This window comes from Oncorhynchus clarkii, chromosome 6, assembly GCF_045791955.1.
Source record: "Oncorhynchus clarkii lewisi isolate Uvic-CL-2024 chromosome 6, UVic_Ocla_1.0, whole genome shotgun sequence".
Classification (NCBI taxonomy): Eukaryota; Metazoa; Chordata; class Actinopteri; order Salmoniformes; family Salmonidae; genus Oncorhynchus; species Oncorhynchus clarkii.
The window spans coordinates 14,932,566-14,951,055 of NC_092152.1; the positions used below are offsets into that span (position 1 = coordinate 14,932,566).

General features: G+C 45.2%; 2 protein-coding genes across 2 annotated transcripts in view; one reads left to right on the plus strand and one right to left on the minus strand.

Annotated features, from left to right (window-relative positions):
• Positions 1–342: 342 nt before the first annotated feature.
• On the plus strand, positions 343–4,995 carry LOC139410653 (grass carp reovirus (GCRV)-induced gene 2p). The gene is made up of 2 exons (XM_071156015.1): positions 343–655; positions 2,310–4,995. The coding sequence occupies exon 2, from the start codon at positions 2,311–2,313 to the stop codon at positions 2,989–2,991; it is 681 nt and encodes a 226-aa protein (XP_071012116.1). The 5' UTR covers positions 343–655; position 2,310; the 3' UTR covers positions 2,992–4,995.
• A 19-nt stretch (positions 4,996–5,014) lies between these two features.
• Positions 5,015–18,490, minus strand: part of LOC139410651 (SKI3 subunit of superkiller complex) — a 37,149-nt gene continuing 23,673 nt past the window's right edge. Inside the window, exons 23-41 of the mRNA XM_071156013.1 lie at positions 18,078–18,134; positions 17,809–17,877; positions 17,598–17,672; positions 17,297–17,438; positions 17,038–17,131; positions 16,811–16,888; positions 16,588–16,712; positions 16,384–16,507; positions 16,034–16,258; positions 14,420–14,492; positions 14,290–14,343; positions 14,013–14,124; positions 13,746–13,874; positions 13,307–13,431; positions 9,327–9,491; positions 9,060–9,212; positions 7,419–7,549; positions 6,852–6,975; positions 5,015–6,284 (exon numbers count right to left, since the gene is read on the minus strand). Coding sequence (XP_071012114.1) covers positions 6,210–6,284; positions 6,852–6,975; positions 7,419–7,549; positions 9,060–9,212; positions 9,327–9,491; positions 13,307–13,431; positions 13,746–13,874; positions 14,013–14,124; positions 14,290–14,343; positions 14,420–14,492; positions 16,034–16,258; positions 16,384–16,507; positions 16,588–16,712; positions 16,811–16,888; positions 17,038–17,131; positions 17,297–17,438; positions 17,598–17,672; positions 17,809–17,877; positions 18,078–18,134 — 2,130 coding nt within the window. The 3' untranslated portion in view covers positions 5,015–6,209. The remainder of the gene's footprint in view (positions 6,285–6,851; positions 6,976–7,418; positions 7,550–9,059; positions 9,213–9,326; positions 9,492–13,306; positions 13,432–13,745; positions 13,875–14,012; positions 14,125–14,289; positions 14,344–14,419; positions 14,493–16,033; positions 16,259–16,383; positions 16,508–16,587; positions 16,713–16,810; positions 16,889–17,037; positions 17,132–17,296; positions 17,439–17,597; positions 17,673–17,808; positions 17,878–18,077; positions 18,135–18,490) is intronic.

Genomic DNA, 18,490 nt, shown 5'->3' on the forward strand with positions numbered 1-18,490 from the left:
AGGTAGTTGATAGGGCTAAATTATAGGTGGGCTATGTACAGGTGCAGTAATATGTGAGCTGCTCTGACAGTTGGTGCTTAAAGCTAGTGAGGGAGATAAGTGTTTCCAGTTTCAGAGATTTTTGTAGTTCGTTCCAGTCATTGGCAGCAGAGAACTGGAAAGAGAGGCGGCCAAAGAAAGAATTGGTTTTGGGGGTGACTAGAGAGATATACCTGCTGGAGCGTGTGCTACAGGTGGGAGATGCTATGGTGACCAGCGAGCTGAGATAAGGGGGGACTTTACCTAGCAGGGTCTTGTAGATGACATGGAGTCAGTGGGTTTCATATTTCATATTAAGGTGAGGAGGAGAGGAAATAGTTTCACTATTGATACGCAGCCCAAAAGTGTCCTCCAAGTTGTTAGTTGCCGAGTTGAGCTTGCAACTGTTGCAATAATTAATTCTAGAGGAATTCTCTATGGGAATCATATGCATTACGAGTTCTAAGATATAGGCCCAATTATGTGGTCTGTACGGCGTCTAGCTCTATTATTGCGACACGTTCCCGTTTTCAGAACGTAGTGCCATTTCATTAGTTTAGGCTACTTTCAATTTTGTTGTACAGAAAGCGAAAGTAGAATTGCTCAGATCGAACTTCGCCGACGCATTGCTGTACAGGTAAGAAAAACACTAATATACATGTAATACTAATTTGGAAACCTTTTTGATAGGACTTGGCTGAAACTAAACTAATATTTATTTTATTTCTGTCTGTTATGGTTATGCCATTGTCTGTGGTCCATACAGTTGCATGTTTTAGCAGCTGTGTATAATGTATAAGACATAAATTAAATATGACTATAAATATGACATTCTAGCGTAATTTAAATGTATGCTACAGTAGGCTATATCTGTTAGGGTCCACTGTAGGGATAGACAGGGATGATGAGATCAGGATGCAGTGGTGGAAAAAATAACAAATTGTCATACTTGAGTAACAGTAAAGATACCTTACAGTTGCACTATGCGGAATTCTCTCCGCCATTTCCTGGTTGCTAAAACTCTAGTTTGCCTAATTTCAGTTTATGTGACAAAATAAGCTAGTATAGTGTAGATAATCATTGTAACATCCAAACCGCTGTGAAATATATTTTCCATAACCAAAAATATTGCTGTTTCAGCTGTTTGAAGCTGGTGTACAAAACCCGAAAGACAAAGACTCAAAAACGAAACTTAAGAACGGAAAGCATAGAAATAACAGAGCGACCACTTTAGACTTGTTTTCAAGTGACATTATAGATCTATGACTCACATTTGTATGTGGTTGGTTGCCCAAAAAGTTACATATTGACACTAATAGAAAAGGACTCAAGTAAAAGTAAAAGTCACCCAGTGAAATACTACTTGATTAAATGTCTAAAAGTATTTGGTTTTAAATATACTTAAGTATCAAACGTAAAAGTAAAAGTAATTGCTCAAATACATCTAATTATCAAAAGTAAAAGTAAACATAGAAATAATTTCGCATTCCTTATATTAAAAAATCCAGACGGCACTATTGACTTGTTTTAAAAATGTATGGGTAGCCAGGGGCACACTCCAACACTCAGTCATAATTTACAAACAAAACATTTGTGTTTAGTGAGTGACAGATCAGAGGCAGTAGAGATGACTAGGACATTGTCTTGATAAGTGCGTGAATTGGACCATTTTCTCAGCCTGATAAGGAATCATTAGAAATGTAACAGTACTTTTGGGTGTCAAAAATGTATGGGGTAAAAATAACATTTTCTTTAGGAATGTAGTGGAGTAAAAATAAATGTTGTCAACTACTTAAGTAGTACTTTAAAGTATTTTTACTTAAAGTTGCACTATGCAGAAATCACTGCCATTTCCTGGTTGCTGTAATAGTTTGCCTAATTTCAGTTTATGTGACAAAATAAGTTAGCATAGTTAAGAGAATCGTTGTACCATCATATTTTTCAAAAGCAAAAATATTATATTTTCAGCGGTTTGAAGGTTGTGTACTAAACTGAAAGTAAAAGATGCAAAAACAAAACTTAAGAATGGGAAGCATTGAAATAACGCACATAGAACAAACGTGCTTTCAAGTAGAATGATAGATCTATAACTCACGTTTCTGTGTGAATTTGGTCAGGTCGCCCAAAAAGTTACATATTGCCACTTTAAAGCACTTTACACCAATGCCAGGCAGTATGCCTACACTTAATAATATAATTTTAAACCGTTCCATTCATTCGAAGTTCTATTTGGCTCCCATATACACCCTGAAGAATATTTTGTTTTGACTGTCCAATTAATTCCATTCTAGGATGTCGTTGACGTTCTTTGGCTGGGACGTGGTGTACGATGACAAATCCCTGGTGTTGGAACTGGGGGCAGAGCAGGAGCCTCAAAAGGGGGATTCTTACACTATGTACCATGGCACCAATGTCCAGACTGCTCGGCTCATCATCACCAATGGCTTCCGCCAGTCCCCTGATGGCATGTTGGGCCCCGGTGTGTACGTGAGCCGCAACCAGCAGAAGGCAGAGCGCTACCCGCTAAAATCCCCCCCCTCAAATCGTGTGGTGCTGCAGCTGCGTGTTAACGCTGGTCGCGTGAAACGCATCGACAAAGACAACCACCCTATGCAAAAGAGCTGGAACGCAGCAGGGTACGACACCGCATGGGTTCCCCCCAACTGTGGCATGCAATCTGTGCCCAGCGGCCTGGAGGAGGACTGTGTGTTTGACCCCCAGCGTGTCGTGGTCACTAGCATCGCCAAGGCGCCCAACCCCACCATCCTGGCTGAGCTAAAGCAGTTGGTTTCACAGAAGCGGGCTGGGATTGGAAGGGGTGGAGACATGCAGGTTGCGGTGGCTGGGGGTGTGTGTACCCTGTGCAAGAGGAAAACCACACCAGATCACACACATACGCTGCTCCCGTGCTGGGGCTGCGGACAGAACATCTGCACCCTAATGACCAAACACACCTGCTCTGCCAGTGCCTGACACGGGGGGGGGGGGGGGGGGGGGGGGGGGGGGGGGGGGTAGAAGACAAGGAGTAGCAGTGATGTGTCATGGTCTAGTAGTCTTCGGTGGTGTGTTATTGCATACATGTATCTCAGGGACCTAATATTTTATTATTCTGTAAAATATATGCTGTACATCATGTGGCCAGAATGTATCTCCTGAACAAACCTTTTATCTCCACATGTGGCTGTTTTGGTGAACAATGATGTGCCAGAGGGGATCAACGAAGACACATAGCATGTACTTGTACAGTACCAGTCAAAAGTTTGGACACACCTACTCATTCCAGGTTTTTTTTAAAATTTTTGCAGAATAATAGTGAAGAGTTAAATCAAAATATATTTTATGAGATTCTTTAAAGTAGCCAACCTTTGCACATTCTTGGCATTCTCTTAACCAGCTTGATGAGGTAGTCACCTGGAATGCATTTCAATTAACAGGTGTGCCTTGTTAAAAGTTAATTTGTGGAATTTCTTTCCTTAATGCATTTGAGCCAATCAGTTGTGTACCACCCCTGTATACATAACATAGCCCCTATAAGTCCATACTATGGCAAGAACAGCTCAAATAAGCAAAGAGAAACTACAGTCCATCATTACTTTAAGACATGAAGGTCAGTCAACCTGGAAAATGTCAAGAACTTTGAAAGTTTCTTCAAGTGCAGTCGCAAAAACCATCAAGCACTTTGATGAAGCTGTCTCTCATGAGGACCGCCACAGGAAAGGAAGACCCAGAGATACCTCTGCCACTGAAGATAAGTTCAATCGAGTTACCAGCCTCAGAACTTGCAGCCCAAATTAATGCTTCACAGAGTTCAAGTAACAGACATCTCAACATCAACTGTGCAGACTGCGTGAATCAGGCCTTCATGGTTGAGTTTCTGCAAAGAAACCACTACTTAAAGACATCAATAATAAGAAGAGACTTGCTTGGGCCAAGAAACACGAGCAATGGACATGAGACCGGTGGAACTCTGTCCTTTGGTCTGATGAGTCCAAATTTGAGATTTTTAGTTCCAACCAACATGTCTTTGTGAGACGTAGAGTAGGTGAACGGATGATCTCTGCATGTGTGGTTCACACTGTGAAGCATGGAGGTGCTTTGCTGGTGACACTGTCAGTGATTTATTTAGAATTTAAGGCAAACTTAACCTGCATGGCTACCACAGCATTCTGCAGCGATACACCATCCCATGTAGTTTGCGCTTAGTAGGACTATAATTTGATTTTCAACAGGACAATGAACTCCAAACACACCTCCAGGCTGTGTAAGGGCAATTTGACCAAGGAGAGTGATGGCATCAGATGACCTAGCCTCCACAATCACCCGACCTCAACCCAATTGAGATGGTTTGGGATGAGTTAGACCACAGAGTGAAGGAAACGCAGCCAACAAGTGCTCAGCATATGTGGGAACTCCTTCTAGACTGTTTGAAAAGCATTCCAGGTGAAGCTGGTTGAGAGAATGCCAAGAGTGCACAAAGCTGTCATCAAGGCAAAGGGTGGCTACTTTGAATAATGTAAAATCTATTTTGATTTAACAATTGTTTGGTTACTACATAATTCCATGTTATTTCATAGTTCTAATGTCTTCACTATTATTCTACAATGTAGAAAATAGTAAAAATAAAGAAAAACCTTTCAATGAGTAGGTGTAAACTTGACTGGTACTGTGTATTGGCTTTTTATTCCTGCAGTATAACTAATATCACTTTGTACATTTTCTTCTTCTTGAACTGCACTGTTGGTTAAGAGTTTGTAAGTAAGCATTTCACGGTAAAGTCTACACTTGTTGTATTCGGCGCATGTGGCAAATTGTTTGATTTGATCCATTTCATATGAAATACATGAGCTCCAAAGTTAAAATGCTTTTTCCTCATAGGGTTTGTGGTTCTCTTACATATAGCTATGGCAGTGGTTACATGATATCATTTGGCAATGTGTGACAGCATTCACGTGAAATAAAGAAGCAACAATTGTAAAAGCAGGTTCAGGACAGCAGCTTAATTTCCTTCAATTATATTTATTGCTGATGCGTTTCGGAGAAAGTGCCTCGTTTTAAACACAATTTCCTCAGTATGCACAGTGCAAACTACACTGGAATCTAAGGAGTTTGAGACCCAGTGGCGTGTGATGTGATTTCAACCATCTTCAGTCCTGACTCATGGGCAGGCTTAGAGCATATACATCAAGGGTGGCCTTCCGCACCAGTGGGTTGGCTTTGAGCGCAAATTAAACATGTTATCAAGTGATACATCCTTTCTGTCTTAAGGCGACACCCAAAAGCAGATATGTTAATATAGCTCATGCTCTGAAGGCACTTTCCTACATGATCAACAGCATAGTGCAATAACAAAGCTTACATTCTTAATTAGCCAACTACATAAATTGAAACACTATCTTGTTTGTCTGTCAATATCAAGTGTCAGTCAAGGCATTTAGTAAGTGATCAGTTAAATATGGGTTAACAAGTGAGCATTCACCAGAAGCTGTAGGGAGACCATACATATGTTTTGGAATTGAGTTATTTTTTTCTGGTCAAAAGTGCTGAATCTGAAGGTGTAGGTTTGGGTGCATCCAAATGTACCCATTTGTTTTTTGGCTGAATGTGTTTGTGGTACTGTGAGTTGCCACTGGAGAAATTAACTTAAAGCTACAGAATGCACCTCTAAGAACTTGAAGTTAAACTGTTACACCCTGGAAGCAAAACATTGTGACAGGAATGTGTTCACTGCTTACCACTCCCGTGCCTCCCTTCTACCTACATGAAGAATACCCTTTGAACATCATGGCAGGATATAGAGGAGTGGTCATCTCATGCATACGATCATACATAGGCGACAACATAACCTATGCATGATATGACCACTCCTCTACATCCTGCCGCGCTGCTCAAAAAGTTAAGATACCATTTTCAGAGGCTAGTGTTTTGACCCTCAGTGCCTCCTGTTGGTGTTATTCCCAAATCTCAATATCCCATAGTAAGAACTGATTGCCTAAACTAATCTATTGCATACAAATACCATAAGTACTGTAAACCTTTGACACGATTGTGAAAGACAGAGAAAGCACAAGAGTCAGGCAATGAAGGAGATACATTGTTGACTTCAGGTCATGCATTGTTTGCAGAGTGAGTGGCTGGCTGTGGATGGAGCTGTGCTGTCCCCCCCTGGTAGTCAGTCAGTCTGTAGTGGGCAGTCAGCAAGAGGCGAGCCGTGTGTGGAACTCCAGCAGTCTGCTGTCTCCACTGGCTTTGGCGTCATCCACCAGGGTCTAAAGACACACAAAGTAAAACTGCTGAATAGGAACACTAAACATTGTGACAGGAACATGTTTTAAGGGATGAATTCACTGCATACCACTACCTTCTACCTACATGCAGAATACCCTTTGAACAGCGTAGCAGGTCATCTCATGCATACGAACACACCCTATGCATGATATGACCACTGCCGCGCTGTTCAAAACGTTTCAAGATACAATCTTCAGAGGCTAGTGTTTTGACCACCTGACCCTCCTCATCACTTCATCCTCTGAGACATTAGGCTAATGATCTTCTGTTACCTGATTGGAAGTCCCTAGCTAACTGCTGCTACCTCAGTGCATCCCACCTGGCTGGCCTGCTCCTTATTGAAACAGTACACCTGACCTCAACTGTGCTCCCTGCTTCGACAGACCAAGCAATCAATACACAGTAAATATACTACTTTCTCCTGTATTAAATGTGGCATCTCATTTTCACCACAAATACTGTTACATTAGTCTTTAAAACAATCACACATGAATACTTGTATACTTCTTGGAAATCTTTTGGCTGTAATTGGTTCATTCTGTACTCACGTCCATCAGCTCCAGGTCGTCTTTGGCATGCAGGTGGCGTAGGAGGTACCAGCGAGCCACACACGCCACAGTCTCTGGGTAACCTTGGGAGTACACCAGCCTCTCCAACAAACGCCTCGTCTCCCTGGACCACATCAACAATCAGAGCAATCCGATTCAGACGACAGGAGAGTTGTTTGCAGTGGATGTGCACAGTCTTTTACTATTGTGAATGTGTTATGAAGTTGTATCACACAAGAATAAGCTGTCTGTAATATCAACTGTACTGTTGAACACATGCATTGAAGATTTGCTGTCATGGTTCGAGGAGCGAGAATATGAAATGGAGATTATGGGTACATCCCAATAATATCTCCTTTATCCTGAAGTGTTCACTCATTCACTACTTCCCATAAATCCAAATGCATTGGCTTGGTGGAGACATTGGCTAGTGGGAGTTTTCACCATATTCCTGATTCCTAACTTGAAAGGAAGCTACTGGTAAAGAAGTGAATAAGTCCACACTTTGGGAGAAAGGAGATAATTGGGACATCGCCAGCCACTCTGATGAGTAGCAGGGGTTCCCACCTGGCGGACATCTTGGTGGCGAAGTGTAGCAGGGCCTGGACAAGGAGGGCTACAGGGGAGGGGCCCAGCTTCAGAGCCTCGGTGGTCGCCTCCAGAACCAGCTCCTTCCATTCATCACCAGGGACTTTCGACTGAAACACACAAGAAAAAAAATAAAGACATTTCATACCTCCATTGAGGTGAGCAGAAGGTGAATGTCCCTTGACAATGCAATGTTCCACTGTTTAATCAAGGAATTGTCTAATGCTACTCAAGGCTTTGTCTGAAATCTAATTTGGGCTCAGCAGGTAGAGACAGATAATTACCATCCCACAGGAAGAGAAACATTCATTCCCCTCTCTCACCAAGGTTCACTATTCCTCTTAAAAAGTCTCACAGCCATAGCCACAGGAAGATGTTTGGTTTATTTTTTTTCTTCCCTACAGACTGCTATATTGATCCACTAATACAGGCCTAGTAAAGGCCCATTGAACTACTTCAGTGGGACATTTGTTTCCTTTTAAAAATAGATATATTTTCAGGGGGTGCTGCAGCACCATCAGCACCCCTACTTCTCACGGCTATGCTCACAGGCCTGATGCATAACTCAAACCTCCCTTTTTAGAGCTGTACATACACTGGGGCTGTTGAAAGGGACAATGAATACCCTTGGTGCTGTTTGCATTTCCACTTGGCTTTGATCAGTTGTCCCATCATTGTGTGTGTGTCATTCCTCACTAACATGCCGTCTTTTGTGTTCTGTTGTTGGTCTCTGTATTTGGGGGGATGGGCCCGTGTGAGTGTGTTTTGTGTTAACAACTGACTCAATACACCGGCTACCTTGGTTTAACCATATTTCAGAAATTTTTAGGAAAAAGGGTTCACATTGTGTAATTTACTGGAATACAAATACAAACAAACTCCGCATTCTTGACTTGTCATGGATGTGTAAATAACTGTACATTTAACATCCCATGGTATTCCAGAAACTCCATCAACAAAATCCTATATTAAGTTCAGTATTAAATATGTTGAATCAATCATCCCCACCATGCCCAGCAGGGCTAGTCCCAGAGGGAGACTCCCCGTGCCCAGCAGGGCTAGTCCCAGAGGGAGACTCCCCGTGCCCAGCAGGGCTAGTCCCAGAGGGAGACTCCCCGTGCCCAGCGGGGCTAGTCCCAGAGGGAGACTCCCCGTGCCCAGCGGGGCTAGTCCCAGAGGGAGACTCCCCGTGCCCAGCGGGGCTAGTCCCAGAGGGAGACTCCCCGTGCCCAGCAGGGCTAGTCCCAGAGGGAGACTCCCCGTGCCCAGCAGGGCTAGTCCCAGAGGGAGACTCCCCGTGCCCAGCAGGGCTAGTCCCAGAGGGAGACTCCCCATACCCAGTAGGGCTAGTCCCAGAGAGAGACTCACCATGCCCAGAAGGGCTAGTCCCAGAGAGAGACTCCCCGTGCCCAGAAGGGCTAGTCCCAGAGAGAGACTCACCATACCCAGAAGGGCTAGTCCCAGAGAGAGACTCACCATGCCCAGAAGGGCTAGTCCCAGAGAGAGACTCACCATGCCCAGAAGGGCTAGTCCCAGAGAGAGACTCACCATGCCCAGTAGGGCTAGTCCCAGAGGGAGACTCACCATGCCCAGTAGGGCTAGTCCCAGAGGGAGACTCACCATGCAGGGGCTGAGGGCCAGCAGGGCTAGGCGCAGAAGACATGCCATTTTCCCACTGTGGAGGTCAAGCTGGGAGGCCAGTTGCAGGCTTTGTCTGTAGGCCATTACTGCCTGTACCAGCAGACCCTGGGTACGATACACCTCCGCCAGCCACTGAGAGAGGAGGGGAGAGACAAGTGAGGGAAGAAGGACGCGAACAAACAAAACTTTACAGACATCCAGGCCAATAGCTTCAACCCCGCCCAGTCAGCAGTGTGTGTGACTCACGTGCCAGGCGGCCACTGAGGTGTGATTGGCTGAGACGGCACTGCTGAGCTGCTCCAGGACAGAAGCTGGCAGGGCAGTACCGGCACTAGACAGGAGGAGGTGTTCACACTGCACCTGCCTCAACAGCAGGACTACAGCGGGGTGCTCAGGAGACACACTCAGGACCTGGGAAAGAGGCAGGAGAGACGGGGTTAGAGGCAGGAGAGACGGGGTTAGAGGGAGGAGAGACGGGGTTAGAGGGAGGAGAGACGGGGTTAGAGGGAGGAGAGACGGGGTTAGAGGGAGGAGAGACGGGGTTAGAGGGAGGAGAGACGGGGTTAGAGGGAGGAGAGACGGGGTTAGAGGGAGGAGAGATGGGGTTAGAGGGAGGAGAGATGGGGTTAGAGGCAGGAGAGACGGGGTTAGAGGCAGGAGAGACGGGGTTAGAGGGAGGAGAGACGGGGTTAGAGGGAGGAGAGACGGGGTTAGAGGGAGGAGAGACGGGGTTAGAGGCAGGAGAGACGGGGTTAGAGGGAGGAGAGACGGGGTTAGAGGCAGGAGAGACGGGGTTAGAGGGAGGAGAGACGGGGTTAGAGGGAGGAGAGACGGGGTTAGAGGGAGGAGAGACGGGAGGAGAGACGGGGTTAGAGGGAGGAGAGACGGGGTTAGAGGGAGGAGAGACGGGGTTAGAGGGAGGAGAGACGGGGTTAGAGGGAGGAGAGACGGGGTTAGAGGGAGGAGAGACGGGGTTAGAGGGAGGAGAGACGGGAGGAGAGGGAGGAGAGACGGGAGGAGAGACGGGGTTAGACGGGAGGAGAGACGGGGTTAGAGGCAGGAGAGACGGGGTTAGAGGGAGGAGAGACGGGGTTAGAGGGAGGAGAGACGGGGTTAGAGGCAGGAGAGACGGGGTTAGAGGGAGGAGAGACGGGGTTAGAGGGAGGAGAGACGGGGTTAGAGGGAGGAGAGACGGGGTTAGAGGGAGGAGAGACGGGGTTAGAGGGAGGAGAGACGGGGTTAGAGGGAGGAGAGACGGGGTTAGAGGGAGGAGAGACGGGGTTAGAGGGAGGAGAGACGGGGTTAGAGGGAGGAGAGACGGGGTTAGAGGGAGGAGAGACGGGGTTAGAGGGAGGAGAGACGGGGTTAGAGGGAGGAGAGACGGGGTTAGAGGCAGGAGAGACGGGGTTAGAGGCAGGAGAGACGGGGTTAGAGGCAGGAGAGACGGGGTTAGAGGGAGGAGAGACGGGGTTAGAGGGAGAATAGCAGGAGAGGAGGAACACCTTCAGGAGATCAAACATGAAAACTCCTTCACTTTCAAATTAGACTACAGAGCTCAGAGAGATGTATGACGGATGTGGTTTGGAAGTGCTGAGCGTATAGGGGACGTATGACTGTTGCATGTACAGGGTGTATTTGTATTTCTTATGGAGGCAGTTTATACAATTTTAAAAACATTACAATACATTCACAGATTTCACAACACTCTGTGTGCCCTCAGGCCCCTACTACTACATATCTACAGTACTAACTCCATGTGTATGTGTGTGTATAGTGTGTATGTTATCGTGTGTGTGCCTATGTTTGTGTTGCTTCACAGTCCTGCTGTTCCATAAGGTGTTTTTAAATCTGTTTTTTAAAATCTAATTTTACTGCATGCATCAGTTACTTGATGTGGAATAGAGTTCCATGTAGTCATGGTTTTATGTAGTACTGTGTGCCTCCCATAGTCTGTTCTGGACTTGGGGACTGTGAAGAGACCTCTGGTGGCACGTCTTGTGGGCTATGCATGGATGTCCGAGCTGTGTGCCAGTAGTTCAGACAGCTCGGTGTATTCAACATGTTAATACCTCTCATAAATACAAGTACTGATGAAGTCACTGTAATCTCTCCGCCACTGAGCCAGGAGAGATTGACATGCATATTATTAATATTAGCCCTCTGTGTACATCCAAGGGCGAGCCGTGCTGCCCTGTTCTGAGCCAATTGCAATTTTCCTAAGTCCTTTGTGGTACCTGACCACATGACTGAACAGTAGTCAAGGTACGACAAAACTAGGGTCTGTAGGACCTGCCTTGTTGATACTCTGCCTTCTTAACAGCACTAACACTTTATTATGGACAGACTTCTCCCCATCTTAGCTACTGTTGTATCAATATGTTTTGACCATGACAGTTTACCATCCAGGGTTACTACAAGCAGTTTAGTCTCCTCAACTTGCTCAAATTCCACATTATTCATTGCAAGATTTAGTTGAGGTTTAGGGTTAAGTGAATAATTTGTCCCAAATACAATGCTTTTAGTTTTAGAAATATTTAGGGCTTACTTAATCCTTGCCACCCACTCTGAAACTAACTGCAACTCTTTGTTAAGTGTTGCAGTCATTTTAGTCACTGTAGTAGCTGACATGTATAGTGTTTAGTCATCCACATACATAGGCACTCTAGCTTTACTCAACACTACCCTGGGGAATTCCTGATTCTACCTGGATTATGTCTGAGAGGCTTCCATTAAAGAACACCCTCTGTGTTCTGTTAGAGAAGTAACTCTTTATCCACATTATAGCAGGGGGTGTAAAGCCGTACACATATGTTTTTCCAGCAGCAGACTATGATCGATAATGTCAAAACGTGCACTGAAGTCTAACAAGACAGCCCCCACAATCATTTCATCATCATTTTTTATCAGCCAATCATCAGTCATTTGTGTAAGTGCTGTGCTTGTTGAATGTCCTTCCCTATAGGCATGCTGAAAGTCTGTTGTCAAGTTGTTTACTGTGAAATAGCATTGTATTTGGTCAAACACAATTTTATCCAGAAGTTTACTAAGGGTTGGTAACAGGCAGATTGGTCGGCTATTTGAGCCAGAAAGGGGGCTTTACAATTATTGGGTACGAGAATGACTTTAGCTTCCCTCCAGGCCTGAGGGCACACGCTCTCTAGTAGGCTTAAATTGAAGATGTGGCAAATAGGAGTTGTCTGCTATTATCCTCAGTATTTTCCATCCAGATTGTCAGACCCCGGTGGCTTGTCATTATTGATAGACGACAATAATGTTTTCACCTCATCCACACTGACTTGACGGAATTAAAAAGTACAATTCTTGTCTTTCATAATTTGGTCCTATGTACTTGGATGTGTGGTGTCAGCGTTTGTTGCTGGCATGTCATGCCTAAGTTTGCTAAACTTGCCAATGAAAAAGTTATTAAAGTAGTTGGCAATATCAGTGGGCTTTGTGATGAATGAGCTATCTGATTCAATGAATGATGGAGCAGTTGGCTTTTCCCCAACATTTCATTTTAAAGGTGCCCCAAAGCTTTTTACTATCATTCATCTTTGTTTCATGGTGTTGTTTCTTTTTATTCAGTTTAGTCACATGATTTCTTAATTTGCAGAATGTTTGCCAATCAGTTGGGCTGCCAGACTTAATTGCCATACCTTTTGCCTCATTCCTCTCAACCATACAATTTTTCAATTTCTCATCAATCCTAGGAGATTTAACAGTTTTTAGTCATTTTCTTAATGGGTGCATGCTTATTAGTAACTGGAATAAGTAGTTTCATAAATGTGTCAAGTGCAGCGTCTGGTTGCTCCTCATTTACACACCAGACCAGCAAATATTCTTTACATCATCAACATATGAATCACTACAAAACTTATTGTATGACCTCTTATACATTATATTAGCCAGCCTTTGGAACAGTGGTTTTCCTAGATATGGCAATTATATTTGTTTGTAAATACCCTGGTAGGTTGACAGTTTGACGTTTTTTCTTGAGTGGGTAGCTTGATGAAAGTCAGTCAATATTTAAAATCACCCAGAAAATATACTTCTCTGTTGATATCACATACTGTACCTTATCAAGCATTTCACACATATTATCCAGATACTGACTGTTAGCACTTGGTGGTCTATAGCAACTTCCCACAAGAATGGGCTTTAGGAGAGGTAGATGAACCTGTAGCCATATTACTTCAACAGTATTTAACATGTATGTGTGTGTGTACCTGAGAGCAGAGGGCCTCAGCCTGCTCTAGCTGGCCTCCACTTGTCAGTCCTGTCACAGCCTGCTGCAGCACCCAACCCTCCAGAGCCTGGGCCAGAGGCTGTTCCACCTCCTCCACATTCCGTACTACACAGAGACAGAGACAGAGACAGAGACAGAGACAGAGACAGAGACAGAGACAGACAGACAGACAGACAGACAGACAGACAGACAGACAGACAGACAGACAGACAGACAGACAGACAGACAGACAGACAGACAGACAGGACAGACAGGACAGACAGAGAGCGAAAAAGGTTAAAGAAAAGATAAACACATGGAGCGAGGGAAAAAGTCTCACATTTAAATAATTTATTTCGATCCAGAACTTAAATAATGCTACATGACTTCACTACACATGTACACACAGTCACACACACCTCAGACCAGTGCTGACCTACCTTTCTCTGACACCACGGCCATGAGCACCTGCTCCAAGCCTCGTCTGCCAGGGGTGGAGCCAGAAAGGGAGCAGGCTGTGTTCTCTGTGTGACAAGCAGCCATTAGCCCCGCCCACACCGCCGGGTCATCTGACAGACAGACGGGGTGAGGAACATGTTACATCAGGGAATCCATACACAGTGTCTATACACAGTCTTGAAGGGATTGAGGCTTTGTGTGTAGATGTTTATGTTGGAAAAGACTGTGTGTGATCATCATGGCCTTACCGGGGCAGAGCAGCACAGCCCTCTGCATGGTCTTCAGGGCGTTCCTGCTGCGGTCTTCTCCAGAGTGCCTGCCACATGCCAGCTGGTTCACTCCACTGTACAGCAGTGCCCTCTGCAGCCACACACAGGTAGTGGCAGGCAGCACACCCACACACAGGGACAGAATACACAGTGAGAGGGAGGGAACCAAACCGAGAAGATCAGTGGTGACATTTGGGGGGTGTCAAGCAGAGACGAAGGGTATGGGTGAGGCGTGTGGGCAGGGGTGCACATGTACCTTTCCTTGGGTCATGCTGGAGAGACACGCAACGTGGCCTGCCACTGCACCTCCCTGGAACACACAACATAAGCTGAGTGAGTGAGTGAGTGAGTGAGTGAGTGAGTGAGTGAGTGAGTGAGTGACATACCTTGGCCTTCCTGGGGTAATACTGTGGCACCAGTCTGGAAAGCAGGGCCCACAGGGAAGGGTTGCCAGGGTTACTGCACCAACACAACAAGAAAGCGTGTTACTATCTGTATCTACATACCTACTCATATGGAAGAGATTCTAGTGCTTTCTTTAATCCTAAACTACAGGACCAGTCAAAAGTTTGGAGACACCTACTCATATTTGGACTATTTTCTACATTGTAGAATAATAGTGAAGACATCAGAACTATGAGATAACACATATGGAATCATGTAGTAACCATAAAAGTGTGAAACAAATCAAAATATATTTTATATTTGAGATTCTTCAAAGTAGCCACCCTTTGCCTTGACAGCTTTGCACACTCTTGGCATTCTCTCAACCAGCTTCATGAGTTAGTCACCTGGAATGCATTTCAAGTTAATTTGTGGAATTTCTTTCCTTATTAATGCGTTTGAGCCAATCAGTTGTGTTGTAACAAGTTAGGGGTGGTATACAGAAGATAGCCCTATTTGGCAAGCATGTGTCTGTTACAGAGTTCAGGTAACAGACACATCTCAACATCAACTGTTCAGAGGAGACTGAGTGAATCAGACCTTGACATTTCTGCAAAGAAACCACTACTTAAGGACACCAATAAGAAGAAGAGACTTGCTTGGGCCAAGAAACACGAGCAATGGGCATTAGACCGGTGGAAATCTGTCCTTTGGTTGAGATTTTTGGTTCCAACATCCGTGTCTTTGTGAGACGCAGAGTAGGTGAACGGATGATCTCTGCATGTGTGGTTCCCACCGTGAAGCATGGAGAAGATGATGTGATGGTACTATGCTGGTGACAGAGTCTGATTTATTTAGAATTCAAGGCACACTTAACCAGCATGGCTACCACAGCATTCTGCAGCGATACGCCTCTTTGCACTTAGTGGGACTATCATTTGTTTTTTAACAGGACAATGACCCAAAACACACCTTCAGGCTGTGTAAGAGCTATTTGACTAAGAAGGAGAGTGATGGAGTGCTGCATTAGATGACCTGGCCTCCACAATCACCCGACCTCAACCCAATTGAGATGGTTTGGGATGAGTTGGACTGCAGAGTTAAGGAAAAGCAGCCAACAAGTGATCAGCATATGTGGGAACTGCTTCAAGACTTTTGGAAAACCATTCCAGGTGAAGTTGGTTGAGCGAATGCCAAGAGTGTACAAAGCTGTCATCAAGGCAAAGGGTGGCTACTTTGAAGAATCTAAAATATGATCTGTTTAACACTTTTTTGGTGACTACATGATTCCATATGTGTTATTTCAATGTAGAAAATAGTCCAAATAAAGAAAAACCCTTGAATGAGTAGGTGTGTCCAAACTTGACTGGTAGTGTATAAGAAAAGGGACCGTGATGCTACTCAAGGGAAGGGGGATGGAATAGGTCTGGAGTACAGGCCAGGATTAGGGGTCAATATTGAGACTTGGGCTGCATATACTAGGAACCAAATGGAGCCAAGCTGAAACATGGAGGTAACTACCTGGACCTACCTAGTATTTGGTCCAATAAGAAACTAGTTTTAGAAACTAGTTTTACTTTGGACTATTGACTACACCCAGTGGAGTTGAGGTGTACCTGTGGACGGCCCTGGAGGCCTCTCGCTGCACCGCGCTGTAGTTGCCCTGCAGGGCCAGCAGGGTGCAGGTGAGCAGGCAGCGTTGCTCCACGGCAGCCCCAGTGGCCCTGCCCTGCTTCAGCAGCTCAGTGAGGGCCGCGCTGGCCAAGGTGCTGTCCCCATGGACAAGCCCCAGAGCACACAGGCACAGCAGAGACTCTGGCACAGGTTCCTTCAGCATGGAGCTACGGACACCACACAGACGCAAAGAGACAAAAACACACAGAGAGACACACACATACCGTAGGTTTAGTCATTCAGTGTGTGAAGGGAGAAGTGTTGAAGCAGTGGTGCGTCAGGAGGAACTGACCATTTGAAGAGCAGTGTTTTAGCGGAGTCCATGTTCCCCAGTCTGTGCTGCAGCAGAGCCAGAGAAGTCAGAATGTAGGCCTTCTCTTTCTCAGTAGATGTCACCATCAGAGCCTTCTCATAGGCTAAGAGATAGGGCAATGTTGAAAGGCATTCACAAATATAAAAATACCCCCCCCCCCCCGACACTGAATGAGCCACTCACCACTGATGCTCTCTGGGATGAGTCCTGCTCTGCAGTAGGCCAGCGCCAGGCCAGCCAAGTCGTGGAGCACCTCTAGAGATGTGGAAGAGTAAACGTGCACCGCCTCCTCCCATTGGCCTGTGTTGCTGAGGGGTAGAAACACCACACTTACACTACGAAACCTGTTTTTTGAGATCTTTCAATCATTTTGGAACGTCTGTACGAGGACAAAGTGTTGTGGTACCAGAGGGCCCGGCCATAGCTTCCCAGGGAGAAGGCCAGTAACTCCACGGAAGGCGTCGCCTGCAGCAATTCCACAGATCTGAGGAGAAGAGGAAGAAGTCTGGCATTAGTGAATTACTTCATGAAAAACAGAAGAGATGAATTTCCTATTTAACCTTTCATTTAAATAGCAAGTAGAGGCGCACTGTAACACGCAGGCACACACAATCCATTTCCAGACAGACACACCTCTGGTAAGCCAGCACTGCCTGCTTCTTTAGCTGCAGGTGCTCGTTGAGGAAACCCAGCATGACGAAGGCATCAGGGTCTGTCTGGATCCGCTCTGACAAGACAGAAAGTAATTAACCATTTCCCTTTAGGCTTAGAGCTCATTTCTAAATTTGACAATCAAAGACTGAAGATACAAGGTCCAACAATCTCAAGTTTAGCCAATTATGGCATAAGAAGGCCATTGTAAGAAAGCTTAATTGAAGACTTAACCACACACCTGTGTACTTGCTCAAAGCCACCTGAGCGGCAGACACCGCGTTCATCTGGACGATGTTGTAGCGATAGAGCTCAGAGTCCCTGTTACTCTTATCCAGCAGAGTGGCACAAACCCAGTAAGCATAGCCCTTTACCCCCTCCGTCTAGGTGTGCATGGGGGGGGGGTGAAAGGAGAGAGAGCGAGAGAATAAAACAAGACAGGATAACAGAATAGCAGACAATGAGATGCTACAACATCATTCCAATAAGTCTCAGCTGAGGACCACCAACAGTAGTCTAAATGGAGGAATGCATTGACATACGTGTGTTCTGAGCTCTGTGGTGTGTCTGAACAGGTCCATGGTATCATAACTGCCCACCATCTCTGCAATAAGGGCCTGGTAGTAGTAGAAAACAGGACATGGGGAGCAAAGTGATGGACAAGAGGAGGTTAGAACATGTCTGTATAACATTGAGCAACACTGACTTGCATGGTTACAGTCCCTGGTGCCTTGTAGGTATGTCACAAAATACCTGTCCAATCCAGCAGTTGACATACAGTGGTTCCAAAGACTGGGCGATCTTAAAGGCCTCATGGGAGAGCTGGGAAAGCAATGGAGCAGGAATGAAGCGAATAATAAAATAACACACACTATGGAAGTTGATACTTTCAATAAACATCAGTAAATAGAATCACAATCAAGTTCATTTACCAGAAATTAGACATTCCTAATACAATGAACCTGACAGTAATACAGACAGAACATAGACATAGGAATTTACACGGTCCAGAGGACACATACCTCAACACTGTCTTTCTTCAGATACAAAGCACCCAGGTTTGTCCAAGCAACAACATTCTAGATTGGGAGGACATTTATTTTTAAAAGACACACACATAACTGCACTGGGGACCAGTATGTTTAAAGAGACTGGCCTTTCAGCAATCTTAACATTCAATATGCAGCTCGATTTATGGCAGAGTTGCTGATTGGTTGTTAAACCTAACAAATAATTCCATGACAACATATGGACTCTGGAAGATAGAATTAAAATTCTAACAAAGTTGTTGTATTTTGAGGCTTAAAATCAGAGCTGAGACGTTTTGTGGTTGGAATTGCAGGATGTATTTACTTAAGAGAATTTTGACATGAGCTAGCAACTTTTGACAGACTGGTCTGGAGAAACAAAAAACTATACCAACAAGTTCTGTGGA